Source organism: Mauremys reevesii, linkage group 12, assembly GCF_016161935.1.
Source record: "Mauremys reevesii isolate NIE-2019 linkage group 12, ASM1616193v1, whole genome shotgun sequence".
In the NCBI taxonomy this organism is placed as follows: Eukaryota; Metazoa; Chordata; order Testudines; family Geoemydidae; genus Mauremys; species Mauremys reevesii.
In genome coordinates this window covers 2,145,166-2,167,583 of record NC_052634.1, presented here as the reverse complement: position 1 = coordinate 2,167,583, position 22,418 = coordinate 2,145,166, and the positions used below count along the sequence as shown (strand labels likewise).

Below are 22,418 nucleotides of genomic sequence, written 5' to 3'. Positions count from 1 at the left end.
GTCCTCACCTGCCATGTAGGTGGGAAATTTCTTTGGATGGGGAACAGTGCCTTCTGGTGCTGGCCACACCCCTCTGCCTTCAGGGAATTGGGTTGCTTGCTTCCCAATTCCTACCGGGTCTACTCGTGATTGAATAGAAAGAAACAAAAGCTTTTGATTTGCAATTGGTGTTTGCTTGTTTGCTGGCTTACAAGAAACTAGAAAATCTGGTTTGGTAACTTGCCTTTAGCAATTTTTAAGTACCTCACAGTAGGGGTCCTTCTAACAAAGCCTGTTAGAAAAACTTACACCTCTTCCCTAGCTGTTTTTAAGCGGACAGAAAGAAAAAGGAGAAAAAAGAAAAGAAGAAAAAAAATTCCTTTCTAACACAGCCCATTAGAAAACCTTATCTCCCTCAGCTAAACCCAGCTGACAATCTGTTTCCAAAAAAAAAAATCTCCCCCTCCTGGCTTCCAAGAAGGTAAAAAAAACCTGTTTTGCCACTGTCTTGCAAATTGCTAAGTACCCTCTCAGCAGGGTTTTTCTTGTAACAAAAGCCTGGTTAGAAAAACTAATTCCCTCCAGCCAAACTTGCTGAAGATTCCTTCTAACCCTGAAAAACTGCTTTAAAACTCCCTTTTCCTCAAGCTGCCTGTCCAAGCAACCCGAAAGAAAAACTGCTTCCAACAAAACTTGCTGGAAAACTTAATTCCCTCCAGCCAACCTGGCTGAAGATTCTTTCTAACAATACCAGTTAGAAACTGAATACTTGTAAACGCTCTCTTCTCTCAGGTTGCTTTCCTGCTCTAGAAGAAGAGAATAGCTCCCTTCAGCTTAGCCCAGCTGAAAAAAACTCCTTCTAACAAAGCCAGTTAGAAAACCTTGTCTGTTTGCCTTCGGGGTATCTCTTCCTCCTAACCTGCAGTCCTGCTTTAGGAGAAGAGAATAGCAATGGCTGTCTGGTTCAGAAAAATATCCCACCGCTACCACCATGTCATAGGTCTCACCCCCACTTGGAGCTGTTGGGTTCCAATGTGGGGACCTGACTTGGTTTCCCTCTAAACTAAAATCCTAGTTTAGATCTAGTAAGCTGCCACCACTCAATCAGGAAATGTGGATTGAGACACAGTCCTTCCCCAAAATCCTAGGGGATTCCAAGAGCCCCAAATCCATGGAGTTCTTACACCCAGGAGAAATAAACCATTCCCCCTGCTTCCTCCCCCCTCCCTTTTCCTAGGAGAGATACCGGGATCTAACTACAGAGGGATACCTCCCCCTTCTCTTTCCCTGAGAATCCACCCAAGGAAAGACCAAACAAGTCCTTAATAGAAAAGAATTTATTAAAGAATAAAAAGAAAGTAACTTGTCTCTGTAATTCAAGATAGAACAATACAGGGTCTAAGCTTATCAATCTCCGGAGAGAATCCCCCCTCCTTTCTTTCTCAGTAAAAGCAATATCAGCAATAGAAATAAAGAATTTTCTTTAGCAAAACACACAATTGCAAATGTAGAAATCAAATTATAAGACTAATCCGCCTTTCTAATTAATACTCACTATTGAATAGTAGAAACTACTCCAGGAGAACTTGGAGACATGACTGACCTCTCTTAGATCCAAAGAGAGTTGTCACAAAGAACACAGACAAAGGCTTCCCTCCACAGAGATTTGAAAAAAATCTTGTCTCTGATTGGTCCTCTGGTCTGGTCAGGTGGTTATCAGGTACTGCATGTTAACCCTTTACAGGTAAAAGAGACCTTAATCCTGATCTGTTTATTTATGACACACATGACTTATGAGGAGAGGCTGAGGGAACTGGGATTGTTTAGTCTGCAGAAGAGAAGAATGAGGGGGGATTTGATAGCTGCTTTCAACTACCTGAAAGGGGGTTCCGAAGAGGATGGATCTAGACTGTTCTCAGTGGTAGAAGATGACAGAACAAGGAGTAATGGTCTCAAGTTGCAGAGGGGGAGGTTTAGGTTGGATATTAGGAAAAACTTTTTCACTAGTAGGGTGGTGAAGAACTGGAATGGGTTCCCTAGGGAGGTGGTGGAATCTCCTTCCTTAGAGGTTTTTAAGGTCAGGCTTGACAAAGCCCTGACTGGGATGATTTAGTTTGGAATTGATCCTGCTTTGAGCAGGGGGTTGGACTAGATGACCTCCTGAGGTCCCTTCCAACCCTGATATTCTATGATTCTATGAGTGAGGGGCAGTATGGAGCATCCGCAGAAAGGCCAAGCTTCACAGTCCATTGTCCTCACTGATGGGCCTTCCGCCCTGTCTGGCTTTTCCATTGTTGTACCTGAAGTGTTAGCAACGGGCGTCACCCAAAGTAGCATAGCTTGAAATACAGATACATATTCAATACTCCTAACTTCAGATACAGAAATGACCCAGGCATACAAATTGGATAATGACATTCAGTAAATCACAACCTTTCCAATGATATCTCACACGAGCCATCTGGCATGAAGTACATCTCAGTCATATCATGAACATGTTTTCATAAAGAACATGGGGTGACACGTCACAAGCCCCCCCAGGTTCATTTAATGTTTGACTGTGACCCAGCCACGTTTGCCCCCGGAGGGGAAGGCAAGCGCATGAGCCCACCATGCCCAGTTCCTAGCAGTTTATTTAAAATTGTCACCACGTCACTCCAGCTCAGAGGAGACACCAGACGCTTTGGGACCCCTCTAGCCACAGGCTTCTGTATGCATTATGGAGTCCTTGTGTGGGACTGGCCCTGGGTCCACCCTGCCCTGGGCTCTCCACCGTAGGCGCTCAGCTATTAGTCTGCCGGAGCTCCGCCGGCCCCAAGGACCCAGCTGACCAGGAGATGTCACTCTTGCTCCACTGCAAGGCTTTGCCGCTGAAATTCTTGCTTCAAAGCTGAGCTAGAGAGCAAGCCGGGCAAAGCCTGTCCCTGCAGCCCCCACAGAGCAGCCCCCAGGCTGCAGGGGGTGGCTTAGACCCCAAATTCTGCATAGTCATGTGCCTTGTCCCATTAACCCCTGAGCATCCCAGCAGTGGAACCTGGGGTGTGGGGGGTGGGGTGGTTGCATGGCTTCCCCGTGCCACATGAACAAGATTCACAGCCTCACCTCAGAGCCCACGTCAGCCATCCACACAGCAGCAAAGGGGTTCACAGCCCGGTCTGACAACCAGCGCCCACCTGAGCCCTCCCTCCACTGGCCCAGGCGCACTGTCCTCGGTCTGTGTGGGGTTTGTTCAGCTCCATCGCTGGGCAGCCAATGGGTCTCCCTGGGGCCTCGGCTTGGGGTGCCGCGGAGCAGGGGTGCTTACAGGCACTTTGCTCCAGGAGACTCGGGCCCAGCTTCCCTCCCCAGGGGGCTGAGCCGGGTGCCTGGTGGGAGAATGACGAGACGCGCATCCTGCGCCAGACAAGCGCATCCAGAACCAGGGCACTAAAAGCCTTGGGCACCAAGGGGCTCTGAGGAGAGGTCCTGGGCAGGCAGTGGGAGCCGCTGGGGTTATGTTGCTAACACCCAAGTGTAGCGTTAAAGCCAGCCCCACCTCTGGGACAGGATAAGACCCACTTCCCCTCTCCTTCCCTCAGAGCGCAGCGGGCGACGTGCCCCCAGCCTAGCTAAGACCTGTGCTGGAGACCCCGGCTTCTCTGCTGCCACTGAGGGGACAGAGAGGCGGCTTAGCTCAGCCGCCTCATGTTGGGGGGGCTGTGACCGGGCTCAGGGTACGATTTTGCTCTCGTAACTGACACCAGCCGTTTGCCCAAATCACGTTTTCCACTGTCCCTGCTTGCGCTCCGAGCGGATCAGGCCTTGGTGCCCGAGCAGGGTTGGGCTGGGTCAGTACCGGCAGGAGCCTCTTCCCCTGCGTGGGTGCTGGGGAGGCAGTAGGTGCCCCCCCGTTTCCTTGAGCCAGCACTGGGCCACGGTGCCGTGAGAGGCAATGCAGGAGGTGCCGCCCTTTGGATGAGGGACCCCCAAACTCCTGACCTTTTGTGGTCGTTCACCCCTGGCACATTCTGTAAGCGTGAGGTGCTGGCCCTGGCCACCCAGCCAAATGCTTCCCGCCCCAGGTGACTTCCCGCCACGCCCCGCAGCACCCTGCGTGTGCACCTGGCGATGTCCTTCCCAAGGTGCTGTCAGGCAGCAGGTCACTCCCCGCTTAGAGGGGCAGGCGTTCGCTCCCTCTGTGACGCCCGGGGCTGGCGAGCGTGTGTAGCACTTGGGAAGCCTCGGCAACAGCCGACCGTCTGAAAAGCGGCCCTGTGGCTTCTGGCACCTCTAGTTTTGCATGTGCAACTTGAGACCCAGGGCTGTGCCTGGGGTGGGGGTGCTCAGCGGTTCTGAAAACAGGCCCTATGGTGTCTCATACCAGGCACCCAGCAATGAAAGCCCCCAAAGTCAGAGTCTTGGCCTCAGGAGCTATCAACCGTGGAACAGCCTTGGTGTGGGGGGGAATGACCGAGGTTATTTCGGGGACCCTGCTGGTAGGAGCAGGGAAAGGTTCTCTCTAAAAACCGAGAATGTGATTTGCTGAAAAGCCAGCCACGCTGTCTCTCAGCCCACGGCCGTCCCCAGGGCTGCTCGGTTCGGGAGGTAGCTTCGTCCCCTGGCTGCCCTGCAGCAGCCTGCTTCCTGCTCAGGCCCTCTGGGAAGCATTGCCCACAAGTCTCTAGCCCTGCCGATGATGAGGAATGTGAGCACACGGGAAAACCAGCTATGAAGTCAGGGACAAAAACCTCCCTGTACATTCACCAGGAGCCCTGGTGAGCTTCTGTCTATAAAAGGACTTACTCCATCAGACCCCAGGACCTGTTTTGTCCCAGCCCTGAAAATCATTCGCTCCCAGGCATGTGGAGAATGCTTCCCGCAGACTCTGTAGTCACTGTCTTTCGGAGTCTTTCCCCAAATATGGTGCCTGGGCACAGAGTCATTGCTGTGATGAGGGGCCTGGCTTCTCAAACAGAGGGGCGGGGTGGGGCTGGTGGGGTGGGGCCCGGAGGGGGTGCTGGTGACATCACTGTCCTTCGAACTGGCCTTTTAGCACAAGGGCCAGCCTCCAGCATCTGCAGATTCCAGACTCCAGGCAGAGCGTCCTCCGTGAGCATCTTCTTGTAAGTGCATCCTCGAACCTCCAGCTGTGAGCCTGGAGTGGGGCAGCCGGGGGGGATGGGGGAGCAGGGTGAATGAGATGTCAGGCAGAGCAGATGCCTGCTTTCCAGGCTAAACAGAGAGCCAGCAGGCTGGGAGGCTGGGGACCGTAGCCCCGCTCTGAGCTCTCTCCTTGCCAGGGGCTCTAACAGGTGATGAAATGCATGGCAGGGTTCTCTAGCTCTCGTTTGGAAAGCCTGGCAGAAGGGCCTTTGATTTTTCGGTGGGTTCCTGGGGTTTGCCGATGGGAGGCTGCTCCCTGTGAATTCTTTCCCCTCTCCCCCATCTGCTAAACCTGGCAGGTGGGGGATTGTTCCAGGCGCTGTTCCCTCTCTGTGCTGAGCAGTGTCCCAGCCAGACACTGAAAGGTGGCCGAACTGTGAGGGGGGGGGGGATGCCTGAGGGTACCTTTCCTCTGTGCAGGACTGTCGGACGCCCACCCACCCAGCTGCTCTGCTCGATGCTTTCCAAGAGCCATGGTGCAGGCTGTGCAGAAGCACCCAGCTCTCTCCAGGAGCTCAGGCTTGCAAGAGGAAGGAAGAAGGTTCCCTTCCCCCTCTTTTTTTAAAAGCTAAACTTATTTCTGCATCTCCCACTGCATTCCACAGGCAGGCGGCCTGGCCCCGGCTGGGGATGGGGCTGCCTGTGGGGAAGATGCCTTCCGTAGCTGGGCGGGCCGGTCCCATGGTGTGCTAGGGGTGTGTCTGTGTTAGCCAGAGGGGAGCGGGGCAGTAGGCAGTTACTGGGGAGTATGCAGAAGTAAAGAACTCTGACAAAGGAAACAGATGAAATGGATCCTGGCAGGGCTGGATGGATGTTCTGACGCTGACTGGAAATGGTGCATGGGGCGGTGGTCAGAGATGCTCGGGGCTTATGGGGCTTGCAGGAGCTCGGCTGCATGCTGTGTCCCGTTCCCACAGACTGGGCATAAGAAGAGTGTCACGGCGTCTTGCCAGGTGCTGTGGGATGGGGAGCTCAGCCCTTAATGGTACAGACCCCAGCACCACATACGGTCTCTGAGGGGCTTTTAAAGAACAGAACATGATACACAAATGGCACAGGCCACTTGTAAGAGCAACCTCAGGACACTGGCCGGAGTTAGTGCTGTGTCTGCTGACCCATTCGTTAGCAAAGGGGCCCTCAGCCCCACATGGCAGTGGGGTTAGCTCCTCGCCCCATTGCAGGAGCGCACGTCTGGGGGAGTGTGATGGCCCCCTCTTGTGGTGAAGCCTGGTCTGTGATGAGACTGGCATCCTCTGGGACGCTCCCTGCTGGGGGCTGCCCCCGGGGCAAATCCCTGGCACCCAACGAGCAGCTGGCGCCTGTAGATCTGCAGCCAGTAAATGCTTTGGAATCATACCTGCTTAGGTAATTCGAAAGGGCTTAAAGTCCCAGGGCTGGCTGTTCCACACCCACCTGGCAGCATCTCGCACTGGCCAGGCTTCTGGGTTTCTGGTGGCCTAGGTTCTTCTACAAGCCACATGCTACAGCCTGGGTGGGGCCTGTTGTACACATGAGGCCGGGCTGGATCCTAGTGGTGTCTCCTGGCCTGAGGTCTGTGACTCTGTCACTCCCAGCGTGACGAGATGCTGCTCACCCTGTGGGATGCATGGGGACCAGGCGGAGGACTAGATGTTCAGGATGCAGGTAAACTCGTAGATGCAGAAGTGGCTGCCTGCCAGAGCAGGGGCGAGTTTCCTAGGCTGGCGCCCAGACAGGATGGGCCAATGATTTGTTAATGCACTGGCAGGTTTCTCCTTAGCAGATGCTAATTAGCCTCCTGAAGCAGTGAGGGCTGGCCTTGATGGACAGGTTCTCCACTGCTTATCTAGGGGCACTCACCCCAGGCAGCAAGAGCCAGGGGCTGCCGTCTGCTCGCCAGGCAGAGCTAGTGGGATCTCTGCACACTGACAGCTCAGGTGTGGGTATTTCTTAACTCTGAAGGGATACCCCGTCTCCTCCTGGCGTGTCAGCAGATTTCTCCATTTCACCTGGGAGCTGGAGCCCCAGCGATCACAGCGGGTCAGGGAGAGAACTGGAAAAGTTCCAAGTGCCAGTGCATGCACCCTCCCTCTTCGCCTCACACAAATGGAGACCAGCCTAATCCAGAGGGGCACCCTCCAGGCACGGGCATTAGAAGAGACTGCTCAGCACGGCTGCAGTGTGGAGACGTAGGGGGCTGCGTGGCCGGGGCCTGAGCTGCTTTATTCACTGACAGTGTCAAGCTGAGGGTTGCTTGTGCCTCCTGCGGCAGGAATTCCCCCGGGGAGACAGAAACTGGCCATAATCGTTGTTGCGTGAGAGAAGCCCAGAGGGAAGAGCAAGAGGCTGTGGGGGGGTTTTCGCCAGGGCTCAGCACTGGCCAAACTCAGCTGCATTGCAGCCAACAGGCGTTTGACCAGCGACTTGCATGGGAGCAGAGAGAAGCCTGAGCGCTTCGCAAAGTCCTGCTCTCCTGCTGCTGTATCCGACAGTTCCAGAGTCGGCTGGTAACCAGGGCCTGCCTGCGCTCAGCGAGGCCGAGGCAGCGGCGCTGACGCGTGGGTGTGCTGGGAGCAGGCTCAGGCTCTGGCAATGTAGCGCTGAAAGGGACAAATCCATCCCTGGTGCATCTCCACCAACACCTGCCATGTCGCGTGGGGAGAACTCTAGCCCTGGGCCCTTATTTCAGGTTTCGGCCTCTCAAGACATGCTGCTTGGCTGGGCCCATTACCTACTGGCCACTGATGGCAGCATCTCAGAAAAATTCCTCCCTCTCAGCTGTACCAACCTCTCCTGCTCCCCAGCGTAACCAGCCCTGAGCGCTGCGTGCTGCAGGGCCCTGTGCTGAGGCAGCTTGCGGCCTGTGACAGGCCCCAGGTCCAGCCAAGTGGCTGCGGAGCAGCGTTCACAGCCGCCAGCTCTCACCACTGTGCTGCAAGTCTCGCCACAGCTGGTGTTTTCCGTGAGGCTCCAGCTCCTTGAGTCCTGGAGCCAGGAGAACCCAAGCTGCGCGGCATCCTGGTTGCAAAGAAAAGCTTGAGCCTGTGACCTGGAGAACCCGAATGGCTCAGAAACCAGAGAGCAGAGAGGCAGGCCCAGCGTTTACCATTTCAACCATCTCGAGAGGTGGAGGCCAGTCTTGTGATTTCTGAGCCCTGTCTCCAGGGTGTGGGACATTTGGGGCTGGCCAGGCTGAGTCACTGCGGGAGAGCACACGAAAGCTGTGGCTAGGAACAGTCATCTCTAGCCATGCCCGTCAGGCTGGGACCAGGGGTTCCTAGGGGGATCTCTGGCGCTGACACAGCGGGGTAGCTGGGAGGCCACAGGATGCGGCGTTTGCCTAACACCAGGACTCTTCCAAAGGAGCCAGCTATTGCCCCTGCGTGTGAGATCAGGGACGCTGTCTGAGCCCATTAGCCTTCTGGACCCATGGAAGCCCCAATGCTTGGCCTGCTTAGACCTGGGCTGGGCAGTGCACGTCTGGAGCGATGCTGCCTTGGCGAACGGGGCAGGACCCACTAGGGCTTCTCATCTCTGTGTGGGAGCCAGGCACTGAGCATCCTCTGGGCGGCCAGTTCAGTTCAGCCACCTCCCCGGCCCGCAGAGCTGTAGCCCTTCCCTCACACGCCCATGGGCTGCTGTCAGCCATCTTGTCCTGGGGATGCCCTTACATGGTAATCGGCACGGATCCCACTGGCGGGTTCATGCAGCCCGACGTGCTGCCTCTTGGGTTTGCAGAGCTCATGCCAGTAACTGCCCTGCTCCCCTCCTGGGAATGGGGGCCTGGCGCTGCAGAACTGCTCTGCCTACACAGCTTCTGTTTGAGCCTTTCCAATAAAACGCAGTCAGAGCAGGGGGACCCCGCCCTCCCCGCTCACCCGCTGGGAGCAGGGCTGTGCACTCCCGAGCGCTGCATGTCTCTGGGTGGCTGTGCAATCACACAGAGCGCTGCCCCACTCCCAGGGCAAAGCCTCCGCGTGCCGAGGGAGTCGCTAGCTCTGTGCTGACTCTGCTGGGCCGGGGGCGCCCGGGAGCCCACTGGGGACCTGGTTCCTAACCCAGAGTGTTGCACCGGCTGAGGACGGGAGCGAGTGCCTGCTGACCTGAGCAGTAGCAGTGGCTTGTGTCGCAGCCTGTCTGGAGCATGGCAGGGACAAACATGCAGCTCTGAAATCCAGCCAATGGCCCTCAGGATGAGGCAGCTGCATTTTCTCCTGACCTCCCAGCCCCTCAGGGCTGGTAGTTAAGGGCTGTTCTTGTGGGGCCAGGGACAGCCCCAGCTCCAGGAAGAGCTGCTCCAGCCTGCCGGGGTCGGAGGCGCTAGCACAGCGGGGGGAGCACACACAGACAGGTGCAATGCTGGCGGCAGGGGCTGCTGCCGAGCCAGGAGGGGAGGGTGGCGATTCCAGCAGCCAGCAAAGCAGCCACAGCATGAGGGGACACCTGGGCGAGAAGGGCGGAGTCCCACAGGGAGGTCCTGCTGGGTTTGGGGGCAATCTGTGGGGTGTAGGACCAGGTGCACATTGGCAGTGAAGACCCTGGGCTGCACCAAGCAAAATGTGCCTGGCTAGTGTTACCTGCTTATCCGCTGACCAGTCGGGGGAGGTGTGTGGAGGCAGAGGCATGGGGAATCGACCCCCAAGCAGTTAAGTGTCAAGGGTGCCAACCCCCCAGGCAGAGCTCGGCATGCGTGTGGAGTGCGAGTTCTGCAGAGAGGGCTCCTCCCAGCTTGTGCCCCCGGAGGCAGTGTTTTGTTTACAAACAGAGGCACGGTGATTAAGATCAGAAAAGGCTGGTAATTTAATTAAGGAGCTGGAAGTCCCTTAGATGAATCCAGGGCCGATGGAAGGCAATTTCGTGCCCTAGGTGAAACTTCCACCTTGCGCCCCTCCCAACCCTGCAGCAGCTCCCCGCCCCCCTCCTGTGCCCTGAGGCATGTCCCCCCCCCCCATGGCAGCTCCCCACCCTGCCCTGAGCTCCCGGGGCAGCTCCCCACCCCCTGGCCCGGGGAGCCATGCAGCACCTTCCCACCCCAGCTCACCTCTGCTCCGCGTCCTCCCCGAGCACGCCGCCCCGATCTAATTCTCCTTCCCCCCCAGGCTTGCGGCGCCAAACAGCTGATTGCAAGCCTGGGAGGCGGGAGAAGCGGAGCAGCGACTGCGCGGTGGAACTCCCGGGCTGCCGGCGGCGCGCTGACCCAGGGGACCCCCCGGGCTGCCAGCCGCGGCTCAGACTCCCTCTCCCTTCCAGCGCAGCGGCCACTGAAATGCTATAAAAAATGTTGGGGTGTGCCGCTGTTTGGCGCTCCCAAATCTTGGCGCCCTAGGCAACCGCCTAGTTGGCCTAAATGGTAGCACCGGCCCTGGATGAACCTGTAGAACAGGAAGCTCTCTGTGAATGGGGTGTTGAAGCGTGAACACAGGGGACTCAGAAGAAATACAGCCAAGGCCTCTGAGCCAAGGTGGCCTTCAGAAAAGAGAAAGGTGTGAGGGGCATAAGTGAAAAGAAGGGGCCGAACCCCAGGGCAGGGCTAGTGACATAGAGAAGTTCCCACCCTACCTGTGGTACTTATGTGGCCCCATCACTGCAGTACCTGAGCGCCTCACATCACAGCCCCTCGGTGAGGTTGGGCAATGCTGTTATGCCCATTGTACAGATGGAGCACTGAGGCACACACAGACTAAAAGCCAGATTTTTTCAATGGTATTTAGGCATCTAGTGGGATTTTCAAAAGAGGTTAGACGGTTCAGTGCTTTGTAAACCCCACTAGATGCCCAGCTGCATCTTTGGGTGCCTAAAAACCTTTGAAACTCTGTCCCTACGGCACTGCCCTGAGGTCGCACAGGCAGTCCATGCATTGTGCAGCAAGGCCTGCTGTGCCATTTTAGATTTTAACTGAAAACCACTTTGTTTTGTCACTTTTTGTTCTGAATTTGAGAAAAGGAAGGAATGAGAAAGTGCCGTCTGAGTATTAGATGTGATTATACATCAAATTCTTGGGATTTCAGCTGTATTGAGACCAGTTCCAGAACAAAGAACAGAAATTGCATCCTGTGACGAAGTGGGAATGTTCTTGATGTGTTATTTGAATGCTGAGTGGGGAGTATTGAGCTGGGAAGGTTGCAGGGGAGTTTTGCTGGGACTGCCTGCATTGGGGAAGGGAGGATACGTGAGCATGTAACCTGAGAACCCAGGAGGGGGTTGGAGGCCAGGTAATACCTCTGCCCAGGAAACTGGACAAAGGACACACAGGCTGGAGGAGGAGCCAGGGGAAGGCCAGAAAGGAGATGGCTGAAGGGAGTTTCAGTTTGGAGCTGGCTGGGAAATAGAGGGGTGCCCTGACCAACAGGGCTGTGGCCTCCCTGGGGCCCCCAGATGGATCTAACTAAAGGGGGTTCTGTTGTCTGTACCGGCGAGACCTGTCTTGGACTGTGCTCCTGTCATCTAAATAAACCTTCTGTTTTATTGGCTGGCTGAGAGTCCTGGTGAATCGCAGGAAGCCGGGGGTGCAGGGCTTTGTCTCCCCCTCACTCCGTGACACATCCACAGAGTCCATAAAGTCGACCATTATTGTCATGATTTGTATTATTCACTGGGCACCATCTGTGCACGCTGCACTGTTCAGAATATGCCAGAAAACGTAGTCCCTGAGCCTATGCATATAAGATGTGTAACTCTGGATAAGACAGCGCAGATATTTATCTATGACGTGTTTAGTTATTGACCACACATGTTATCACAGGTTGACTGTGATGTTTCTAGCTGTGAGTGGAGTCCCTAATAGCAATAGAAGTTTTTAAGGACTAGAAGCTTTGTCCCTCCAACTTTCTTTCAAAAGGAAGAGCTGCCCAGAGCTCCTGTGCCTGTTTGTTTTCCTTTCCTGCCTGCAGTGGTCCTGATATACCTCAGAAGTCTCAATTTTTCCCCCAAATGTAAAACATTGAATTTTCTTGGTGTTTTATTTAAATATTCTGTGAAAACTGCAACTCAATCACTGCAGTGTTATGGTTAAGAGCCTTCTAGCCTTTAAACAGAAGTGTAAGCAGTGTTCCCAACTCTCATGATTTTGTCATGAGTCTCATGATAATTATTGTGTTCCTTAAAGCCCCAGCTCCTGGAGTCAAGTGATATGTGATGATTTTAGCCTTCCTTCTTTCAGAAAAATGAAGTTTCTAGCCCTTGTGGCTCTGGAGAAAGCTTCAAAATGTGCCCCCCAATTTACCTTAAAGGCTCAAAAAGCAGAATGTAACTAAAAAAAACACCAAATCTATTTTTACATAATCTCATTATTTTAAAGCTAATCTCATGATTTTTGGTGAGCCTGATTCTTGATTTTTGAAAATGGGAGGTTGGCAATACTATGAAAGTGACTTGAATGTGTCAGTTTCACTCCTGTTTAAAGTCAGTTTCTCGTCTGTTGTTTGGAGTGGGGTAACACTCACAGGGCCTTGTCCTAATAGAATGTTTCCAAAAGTTAAATGATCTATTCCAAGCTTGATGAACTGCAAAAAAGGAATAGAAAGTCATCTAGGTTTTTCTACAATTGTTTCCATTGTTGTATTCAAGAGTTAATAACGTAGTAAGAACATACATTAATTTTTAAAATCTAACCAGTGTCCCTTTAGTGAATTGACACGAGATGTCAGAACAAGTATTAGAGCTGAGTGGGTCTAATATTTATTTAATTTTCTTTCTTTATATAGGAATTAGAAATTATCTGACAGGAGCACTGTATCTAAGTTGTTAGCTGCAAAAAACAAGAAAGTTTTCAGGTGCCCAAGTAGCCTTTAGAATCACGGTTAAAGTCCCTCTGACCCAAATCTAAACTGGCAGCCCTGGGTTCAAAAAAGAATGAGAAGTTCCTGGCGAATAGTCCTGCAGGGCAGGCGCTTCAGGGTGAGTGCAGGGTGGGCTTCCTTTCCAACTCGTCGTCGTCCCGGTCCCAGGACAGGAGCCAGTCTGCTTTCGCCACTGGAGGCATGCAGCTGTGGAGGGAGCCTGTCACGAGCCAATAGAGAGGGGTGGGTGAAAGTCTCCTCCAAGAGAGGAGGATGCTAAAGTAGAATGCCCCATACCTGGATAAATCTAGTCCAGGAACTTGTAAGTGGTTGCACCGTGCAGCTCCTAGGCTGTTCTCGCTGTGTTTGGCTCTTCAGGGGATTGAGACCAACAGCAATCAGAGCTGGGTCTGTGCATGTTAAACAGCTACTGCAGTCTGTGTTGGGGGAGGAGGGGTGCTGCAGCCCAGTGGGGGTGGGCAGTGATCCCTCTCTAGCGTTTGTGTGTCAGTTTGTCTGCACAGGGCCTTGGGCCCCTGGTGGGGGAGGTTTGGTAGGAAGGTTGGATGGATTGTTTTCACACCACCCAGCTCAGCCGTGTGGAATGGAGTCGAGAGTACCTGGCTTGGTTCTGGGCCAGCAGTTCCGTACAGCAGCATCACAGACTGGGAGCAGAAGTCATGGCCCTCCACACGGGAGCAGATCCACGAGTTCAGCTCCTGGAGGACCTCTCCTCTGCAAAGAGTTTGGTTTTATTTGAGCACAGGGCAGTGATACACCCCAGCCCAGTCCAGAGCCTTGCTGTGTAACATTACACAACGTGGAGCTCTGCTGCTGATCACGCTCAGTGCACTGGAGAGCACAAGACCACTGGCTAAAGCAGGGAGGAAGTAAATGTCAGGAGTCTGGCTTTGGGGAGTGGAGCCCCTTGGTGCAGTGCATAGCAGATCCCTTTCTGGCCTGGCTCCCCCTCCTCCTCCCTAACTCACTCCAGAGGCTGCATTCAGCACTGATGAGTGCAAATCCACATCTTCTCTGGCTCCCTTCCCACTGCAAAGCACCATGCCCAGCTGCAGCTTGTGCCAGGAGGGCGTGCACAGGTTCCCAAACTGAGCTCCATGGAGCTGGTGCTCTGCGGAGAGTGGGCTGGGAACAGGATTCTGCCTCCTCCTGTGGCTAAAACCACCTGCAGGGGCTCCCCAAGGCTGCTTCCCTCCAGCAGCGTTAAACACTTGCGGCTGGTAGGGGGGAATGTTCCTGCGATGGGGCATGGGACAGCAGATGCCCATGAGAGCCGGAGCCCCCCATTATTGCATGGTGTGAAAAGGGCAGACTCTGGCAGTGCCCCTGTGAAGCAGCTCGGGAGGTGCTGGGGAGGGCAAAGAAAACTCGGGGTCCATTGTGTCTCCCAGATCCAGCTGCAGGACCTGAAATGGGAATTGGCTAGTAAGTGTGAGCAGCAAGTGGCCTCATGCCGTGTGACCTCCCCCACTTGGCTCTGCTGCTGAGACAGAGCCAACAGTGCAACCCAGCTTCTGTTTGCCGTAGGCAGGGTTCACCCAGCTTGTTCCCCATCCTCCAGGGCTCGTTCCAGCAGTGACCATGGCAAACAAGGGACCCTCCTACGGGCTGAGCAGGGATGTGCAGTCCAAGATCGAGAAGAAGTATGACGATGAACTGGAAGAGCGCCTGGTGGAGTGGATCGTGACCCAGTGCGGGGCTGGCGTGGGACGCCCTGAACGTGGCAGGCTGGGGTTCCAGGTCTGGCTGAAGAATGGCGTAGTAAGTGCGGCTTTTCTCTAGGGCCGGGCGGGGGCCAGGCCATCTGCTGGCTCCCTTTGCACTGGGCCATTCAGTGCTGAGTCTGCCCTCTCCTTCGCTCGCAGGTGCTGAGCGAGCTGGTGAACAGCCTGTACCCAGAAGGCTCAAAGCCGGTGAAAATCCCCAAACCTCCTCCCACCATGGTCTTCAAACAGATGGAGCAGGTGGCCCAGTTCCTGAAGGCAGCTGAGGACTATGGTGTGGTGAAAACGGACATCTTCCAGACAGTCGACCTGTTCGAAGGTGCGGGGAGGGGGCTGGGCGCATCAGCTGGTCCTGCCCGTGTGACGGGCAGATCCAGGCATGCATTACTAGTTAATCATCTACAGTATTGTAGCCCCCAGGGGCCCCAGTCACCGAGCAGGGCCCCATGGTGCTAGGCGCTGTACACATGCACAGAACAAAGAGCTGGTCCCTGTGCCTGGCACTCACAAGCCGAGTATAAACCAAGCGACATGAGATGGAGACAGACAGGGATGGGGACGTCCAAAGAGAGAGTGAGCTGAAGTGCGGTGCTCCCTTTAGGAGCTGGGCTTCCTCCCTGAGCCCATTCTTGGGGGTAGGAAACCCCCCCCCCCCCGCCCCAGAACTGGGAGTGTAAATAGGGTAGGCCCTGCTGCCACTGGTGCGTACTTACTGCATAGGACTGACAAGCCTTTGCTGAGTGGTGGCTCACGTTCGACGTTGCCAGCAGGTAACACGTTTGCCTCTTCGCAGGCGTGCTTTGCAGCCTAAGCCCAAAGAACAAACCCACGTGCTGCAGAAGCTGATGTAAGGCCATGTCTGGGTGTGCTGCCGTGGGGCGGCGGTGAGAGCAGGTTCCTGGGGGCCAGGCGCCCCCCGGCCCTGCGCTGCACCTCTCTGTGCCCCTCACTGAGCGAAGCTCCCCCAGCTCCGTGGGTGGAGGGAAGCGCGCCATGCGGGTGCGGAGTTACACATCACACGCGCACAGAGGTCTCCGGCACTCACGTATGACGCACCCTTCCTTCTGCAGGCAAGGACATAGCAGCTGTGCAGAGAACAGTCATGGCCTTGGGCAGCCTGGCGGTCACGAAGAACGATGGACATTACCGCGGGGACCCCGCCTGGTTTATGAAGTAAGCAGAAAAGCGTCCCTCCCCCCGGCCCGGCCCGGCCTCAGCATCTCCTGCCGCTGGGGGCAGGCCCTCGGGAGCAGAGGTGTAGGGGGTGGGGTCAACGCTAGCCCCTCCAAATGGGTGCCAGGCCTCCGGGCTGGTAGCACAGGGTCTCTTGCCTTTCCCCTTCGTTCCAGCCAGGGGATGTGTGCAGAGCTGGTCAAACCGTCAGTTATCGGGGGCAGGAAACTTCAGTGGCTCTGTCCTTGATTAAACTTCTTCCCAAGGCCAAAATTTCTGTTTTGTCACAAAAAAGCACCACGAAGCCAGGAAGTTGTCAGGTTTTGAACATCCATTTTCCGTACAAGGTGTCAGGCCTTTCTCCCGCTCCCGCAAACGGAATGGAAGCAGGGACCTTTCCGTGAACACGCGGACGAAAAGTCAGTTGTTTTGGTCAGAATGACTCCCCAGTGAAAAAGTTTGGGCCAGCTCTAGTTCCAGGGAAAACCTCTGCACAAGCCCAGAGGTGTGCAGAGCCCAGCTGTGAGGGCGGGGAGGGGAAAGGGATCCCATCCCTGCTCTATCCCCTCCTGCCCATCAGCTGCGTCCCTTTGGGATGGGATGCTCAGGAGAGCAGGGGCCTGGAATGATTGTCTCTCCCTCTCCAGGAAATCCCAGGAGTACAAACGGGATTTCTCCGACAGCCAGCTGAAGGAAGGGAAGAATGTGATTGGCTTACAGATGGGCAGCAACAAGGGGGCCTCACAGGCTGGCATGACAGGCTACGGGCGGCCCCGGCAGATCATCAGTTAGACAGCCCTGGAGAAGAGAAAACAAACCCCACCACAGGAACTGGGTCTTTAGCTCCCTCCTGACCAGAGCCCAACTGCAGCCAATGTGAATAGAGCCAGCGGAGCGCAAAGGCCGCCAATTGGACCGAACCCAAATCCATTGGTATTAATATAGTAACTTTTAAACAACCCCTAACCCCAGCCACAAGGCGATGCAGGGAGTGAGGTGGGGAGACCCCCCCCCAAAGTATTTCTCTATAGGAGAAGCTTTATTTCAGCCACAAATATTGACCGCTTGCTCCATTGCCCAGTGTCGCCTTTCCTCTCAGACCTTTGCATGTTCTCTGCTTCACTCCCCATGACGTAATTGTATTGTGAGCTAGGTTTTCTATTGTTCTATAGAAAAGGTTGTTACGAACATCCTCCAATGTTACACCCGCCCCCAAGAAGGCTAAATTGGCAAGCACGTACCTGTAGCATACTTGGAATTACCCAGCCTTTCAATAAATCTTGCACAAGCAAAACCAAGTGCTTCTGTAAAGATCCTTGCAAACAGGAAGGAAGTCAACTTAGCCTCTGTTTTGTACTTTTTTTTGGGTCAAAATTAAAAGATTTATGACTCTACTGCAGTTTGCTGAGGGTTTTTTATTTTAAATTCTGACTAGCTCATCCTGGATCCTCAGTCTCAAGCACTCACAAAAACTCAAGCCGAGAAGCATCCAATGGTTTGAGTGAACGCTACAGAAAAGAGGGTAATGGCAAGCTGAGTGTGTTTCTAACAGAGCTGCTTTATTTCACACAGGAATTAGTGCAGGAAAGCCCTATGGCCTGTGTAATACACGGCAGGCTACATGATTTCAGTGGTTCCTGCTGGCTTTATAATCCATGACTCAATGAAAACCCAAGTCCTCCCCCCGCTGGGCGAACAGACGGGACTGATTTTGCAGCCACGTGATTGTCCAGCAAAGCAGGGGCATTGATATCTTTAAAAGATACTTCAGACATTTAAACCATAGCTACTCCTCATTGTTCAAGCACTCAGAAGCTGGAAACACAGAGCTTTAGGGGAATTTTGATTTTTCACCCTCTGGTTTGAAAGAAGCAGCCTCGGCCAATGGCCCTTTTTGGCCTGAGTTGCTGATTTTTCTTTGTTTGGGTGATGAAGAAGCTTGGTTGCTTACTCATCCCTGTCCATTATTCCCCAGCATCCTCTGGCATGTCTGCAGAGCCCTGGGCATGCCTAACATGGTCAAAGAGCCAGCGCAGGGAACACGAGGCTGACGTTTCATCGGTCCTACAAAGCCATGGCTTAGGTCAGTCAGCAGCAGTGGAAATGCACATCAAAACCCCACCCCCATCCCTCCATCCGATTACAGTTCTGAAGTTAGGTCAGCATTCAGCACTGAAACGCTTGGGGCGATGCTTGTCCGTTGTCTGAAGGACAGCCGCTCACCAAGGCTGCAGCAAACAGCCAGCTGTGGGAAGTAACCAGCTGTCTGCCAGCTGTTTGGTTCTAAGTAGGAATTAGCCATGCCAATGGCCATTTTAACTGCACGGCGAGCGATGCATGCCTACTGACATGGCTCTGCTAGCCTCTTGGGGTGCCCTGCCTGCCATCTGCTAACCGTCAGAGCCACCCATGCAGGCTGGGTGTGAGCCTCAGAGGTCCTGAACACACTCCTAGGGATGTCCCCTGGCTCTGCGGGTGCTCAGCACCCCTGAAAATCAGGCCCTGCCGCCCTGAGAGGATTAAGTTGGTCAAAACTATGCTCCCCACCACCCTGCCTGCTGGCGAGTGCCTGGTTATCTTGCTCTTCTGCTGTGGGGAGCGGTTGGAGCGCTCAGAGCAGTTTAACAAGCAGCCAACTGGCGCAGAGAGAGATTTCAGCTACCAGTCTGGTTTTTAAAGACTTTATTTTGGAAAGCTGCACAAAAAGGCCTTTGCTGTTTCAAAAATAAAACCCCAAATCTCTAGAAAAAGAAAAGCTCCCAATGTCTGTGATGGATTGTTGCAAAAACAACTAAAACCCCCAACCCGTTAACCCCAATGTAACGTTTAAAATGCTCACATGGAGAACCCATGCAGGATTTAAAATCTGCTCCCTCAGTGTCGCTGACAGAGGAGCACTGTGCTAAGCAGCAGAGCGGGCCATGGCTGGAGACACACGGGCACCGTAACACGCTCATCCAGCCATGCAGTGTATTGCTGGAGTCGGGGTCCTCTGATGGCCTCCCCTCAAGCAGCTGGGCCCTGTCCTGGGAATCTGACACAGACATGCTATCGGACCTAGACCAGGGGAAAGGCACCTTCTCACTGCACTCGCTGGGCCAACCAGTTGTGTTGGCTGTGAATGCCCTGTGCCAGGCCTCAATGTGCACACCAGGCCCAAGACAAACCAGGCCCTTTACTGTCCTCTAGCCGGACAATGGCTAGTTTGTGAGAGGCTGGGGTGAGCGTGGTGGCCAGAGGGAACAGCAGGGAGAAAAAGGTGCAATTACTGCTGTTGGAAATGGGCAAACAGATTTTTTCGTCAACGTTTGGTCTACCGGGCTAACATTAGCCAACTACTAAGCGATCCGGAGGTGAAACATGCGCAATGGGCTGAGACCGCTGCTGCCAGCAGGCAGAGCCCAGAAAACAGGGATGGCTGGGTAAGGCAGCTGGCTGAGGAAGGGTGAATGAAGGCTCCAGACAGCCAAGCAAGGCCACTAGATTTCATGTTGGCTACCACAGTCAACCAAGTGGCTACACACTATGTAAAGGGCCTTCTCGCGATGCAGGATGCCTTCACCCAGGATGCCTTAATGGCCAGTTAGGGTCTCCTCCCAGGGAGAACCACTGCTTTAAGCAGCAGGCTTAGCCACACTCCAGGTCCCCCTGCCTCTGTCCCAAGCAGAGACTTGTCCAGCAGAAGCTGCAATGCCTCAGGTAGATGAGGGGGAGGACAGAATGACGAACACTACAAGCCAAACTGTGGCTGTTGGTGGCTGAGCAGGGCCCCGGTGGGTCGCTGTGAGAGCTTCCCCCTGCCCCTGTGCCATGAAAACAGGAACAAAGCCAACGGGATAGAAGGCAAAGACAGACAGCTGGCTGGCCAGTGCACCCTGAGCTCACAGGGCCCCTGCTGCCCTCCAGCTAACACAGCCATGTGCAGGGCTGGGGAAGTCACAGCCGGGGCACGACACTTCTCCCGGGGCAGGTGACTCTGCATGAAGCCTCACTCTGCCCCCCACCCCCGCCCCGCTAACAGGCCAAGGGCTCCCAGGAATTTCAGAGATTGCCCAGCACACGCCTGTGCAAGACCATGACTGCACGGGGGCAGGAGCCCATGCACCTACCTGACTCCTGCCAGTGCCCGAGCTCCCAGGGGCTCTGGAAAGGGACAGCCTAGCTCTCACCTTCCCAGCCTGCTGGTTACAGGCGGGCACGCCCCGACTCGCCCAGTGATTTCTCGAGGTCCCCAATAGCTCTGGAGCATTCGCAGAGCCTGGGTGTCGCCCCTCGGGTTGAGCTCTGGGAGGCATGAAGTGCATTGGGTACCAAACCCACCCCGAGCGAGCTGCCCAAGCCAGCTGGCACAGCGCCCGGGCTGAGGACAAGAGACAGATGGGGCATGCCGAGGGACCAGCTCAGTGGCTGGACTCCCCTCTGGGGGAGGCATCTCAGAAAATCCAGCCCCAACTCAGTGAAGTAACTAACGCTACAAGGCCGAAGGGACTGTACAGACATCAACTTGGGGGCGGCCAGACAGGGCAGCCTGGCAGTGCCACCCTTGTGTCGAATACAGCGTGTGGCCAGGCCGTGATCCAGCTGGCTGAAGGGCTGGGCCCTTAGTCCCTGCAGGTCTGTCACGAAGGGGGTGACAGTCCCCTCCACTAATGCAGGTTGGGACAGCCCCAGGGCTCCTGGCAAGGGGCCTGGGCAAAGTCTGGGGGCACCTGCACTACACGCAACCACTCCTGGGCGTAACCCCCGAACGTGAGCCAGAGTCACCAGGTCCAGAACCCGCTGCAGAATCACCCTGCATGAGCCACCCCAGCATCCGAGTACCGCAGCCGCGGGGTGTGGCTGCAGGTAATCCAACAGTAAGGGCTGGCCACTCTCCCAGGGCTCTCACTGGGGTCAAACTGCTGGGGGGAGTCAGGCTGGGGCTCTCCCTAGGCTAATCCCCCCCCCCCCCCGAGAGAATTCCTGGGGGGCCTTCCACCATCTCCGCCTTTCCCCCAGGGCTGCGCCCTGCCTGCAGAACGCACGACAGGGAGGGCACCAGCCATAGGGTCTGGGGGCTGCCTGCATGGAAACCTTCCGGTTTCCCTCTTCAACACCTGAGAGCGCCACTGCAAAGCCAGCCCCAAGCCAGCGCTTCGACTCGCTGAGTGCCACCCTGCCGCCCCCGCAGGGGAGCCCAGGCTCCTCCACCAGCAGCCAGGCCGGCCCCGGGCGGGCGGGCACCCCGGCAGACGAAAGGAAGCTCAGTTCAGCGGATGCCGGGTGCTCACGGGCAGGGAGCAGGAGTGCAGGGCCTAGGGCTGAGGAAGGAGGGAAGCCGTGAGTTTTGCCCCTGGACAGACTCGGTTATGAAATGAGTTAAGGCTTGTTTTGTTTAGAAATGGCAGGGACAGGCGCCTTTGCGATGGGGAATGTCGAGTGCAAGACACTGGTCCCTCCTCTCAGCCGTGGGCCTGTGCGACCCGAGCCACATCCACCGCCAGCGCCCCCCAAGTCAGCGGTGGCTCTGTGGGGGGTTGGAACGTCTCCCCACCCTGCACCCAGGGAAGGACAGTACCCAATATCAGCCAGCATCCCGAGCTCCCAGCTCCCGCTAGCACGTCTGCTGCTCCCTGTCTGCTGAGAGGAGTTCGGAGGCCAGGTCCCGGCCGAGATACCCTGAGCCCGAATGGATTGCTTCGTGCAAGCCTGTGGTTCGGCCATTGCTGTGAGGTTTGGGATCCTGGGGACTCCAGCTTCCCTCTTCCCCTAAGTTCTCTGGGGCTTCCGGGCTGGGCAGTGGATGCTCCGACTCCATCTCCACGTCTTCCATGTCCTTCCCCGCATTGAGCGGGATGGACTCCAGATCCATCCCATTCTCCATGTTCTTCTGCCGCCCCGCCCTGGGGTACCACCTGCAGGCAGGGAAGCTGTTGCACGTCAGATTGAAGACCACATTTTTTCTGGACAGGTAAACCTCCAGCATGTAGTAGATAGTCCAGAAGACAGCAAAGCATCCCAGCAACATGAGCATCTGGGGAGGGGGAGGGGAAAAGAGAAGGAGAAAACCCCATTAGAAACCAAAGCCTCCTATCGAAACCCAGGAGCTAGTCTCTTCTACCCTCTCCACCCCAGTGGAAGCTGAGTGCCATGCTGGTCGCCATGCCAGCTGGCCTGAGGGGGGGAGAGTCCAAGGACGGGCCTCAGACATGCCCACACCTACTTCAAGGCCTTGTGTTTGCTGCGAAGGAGGAGTGCAGATAGCTTGTGTAACCTGCATCGGGCCAGCTGGCTCCCTTCCTCTCAGGGGCGCCTGGTTTAGCCGAGGAGCAGCCTGAGCTCAGTGGAGTGGCTGGGCTCCAGGACGGGACCTGGGGAAGATCCTTGTCTCTCTGGGCAGCAATCGCTCAAGCCAGCGAAGGAACAGCACGCGGGAGCTCGCCAGGGAGTCACCTTCCAAACTCGCCCAGTAGGGTGGGGGCTGCGAAGCAGGGCCTGTGTGAGTGTTAATGTCGGGGGGGGGGGGGAGAGAAACCTCAGGCATGCGGGAAACCCCTCTCCCCGCTGCGTGGCACTGGAAAGCAGAGCCCTTGGGAGGACGCTGAATGGACAGGGCGAAAGCAGCTGCTGTGTAGGATTTGCC

At 55.5% G+C, this 22,418-nt stretch overlaps 2 protein-coding genes across 2 annotated transcripts in view; one reads left to right on the top strand and one right to left on the bottom strand.

The window, feature by feature from the left end:
• Positions 1-4,982: 4,982 nt before the first annotated feature.
• On the top strand, positions 4,983-17,090 carry TAGLN (transgelin). Its single transcript, XM_039496305.1, has 5 exons — positions 4,983-5,081; positions 14,461-14,660; positions 14,765-14,942; positions 15,694-15,796; positions 16,444-17,090. The coding sequence occupies exons 2-5, from the start codon at positions 14,481-14,483 to the stop codon at positions 16,586-16,588; spliced, it is 606 nt and encodes a 201-aa protein (XP_039352239.1). The 5' UTR covers positions 4,983-5,081; positions 14,461-14,480; the 3' UTR covers positions 16,589-17,090.
• Positions 17,091-18,463: 1,373 nt separating this feature from the next.
• The window catches only part of PCSK7 (proprotein convertase subtilisin/kexin type 7), a 50,461-nt gene continuing 46,506 nt past the window's right edge, over positions 18,464-22,418 (bottom strand). The window contains exon 16 of the mRNA XM_039496269.1: positions 18,464-21,809. Coding sequence (XP_039352203.1) covers positions 21,390-21,809 — 420 coding nt within the window. The 3' untranslated portion in view covers positions 18,464-21,389. The remainder of the gene's footprint in view (positions 21,810-22,418) is intronic.

Bases quoted from the DNA above. Each gene is read 5' to 3' on its own strand.
- TAGLN (XM_039496305.1), top strand. From the start codon at position 14,481: ATGGCAAACAAGGGACCCTCCTACGGGCTGAGCAGGGATGTGCAGTCC. The intron at 14,943-15,693 runs GTGCGGGGAGGG...TTCCTTCTGCAG, and splicing joins GACAGTCGACCTGTTCGAAG to GCAAGGACATAGCAGCTGTG. The intron at 15,797-16,443 runs GTAAGCAGAAAA...CTCCCTCTCCAG, and splicing joins GACCCCGCCTGGTTTATGAA to GAAATCCCAGGAGTACAAAC.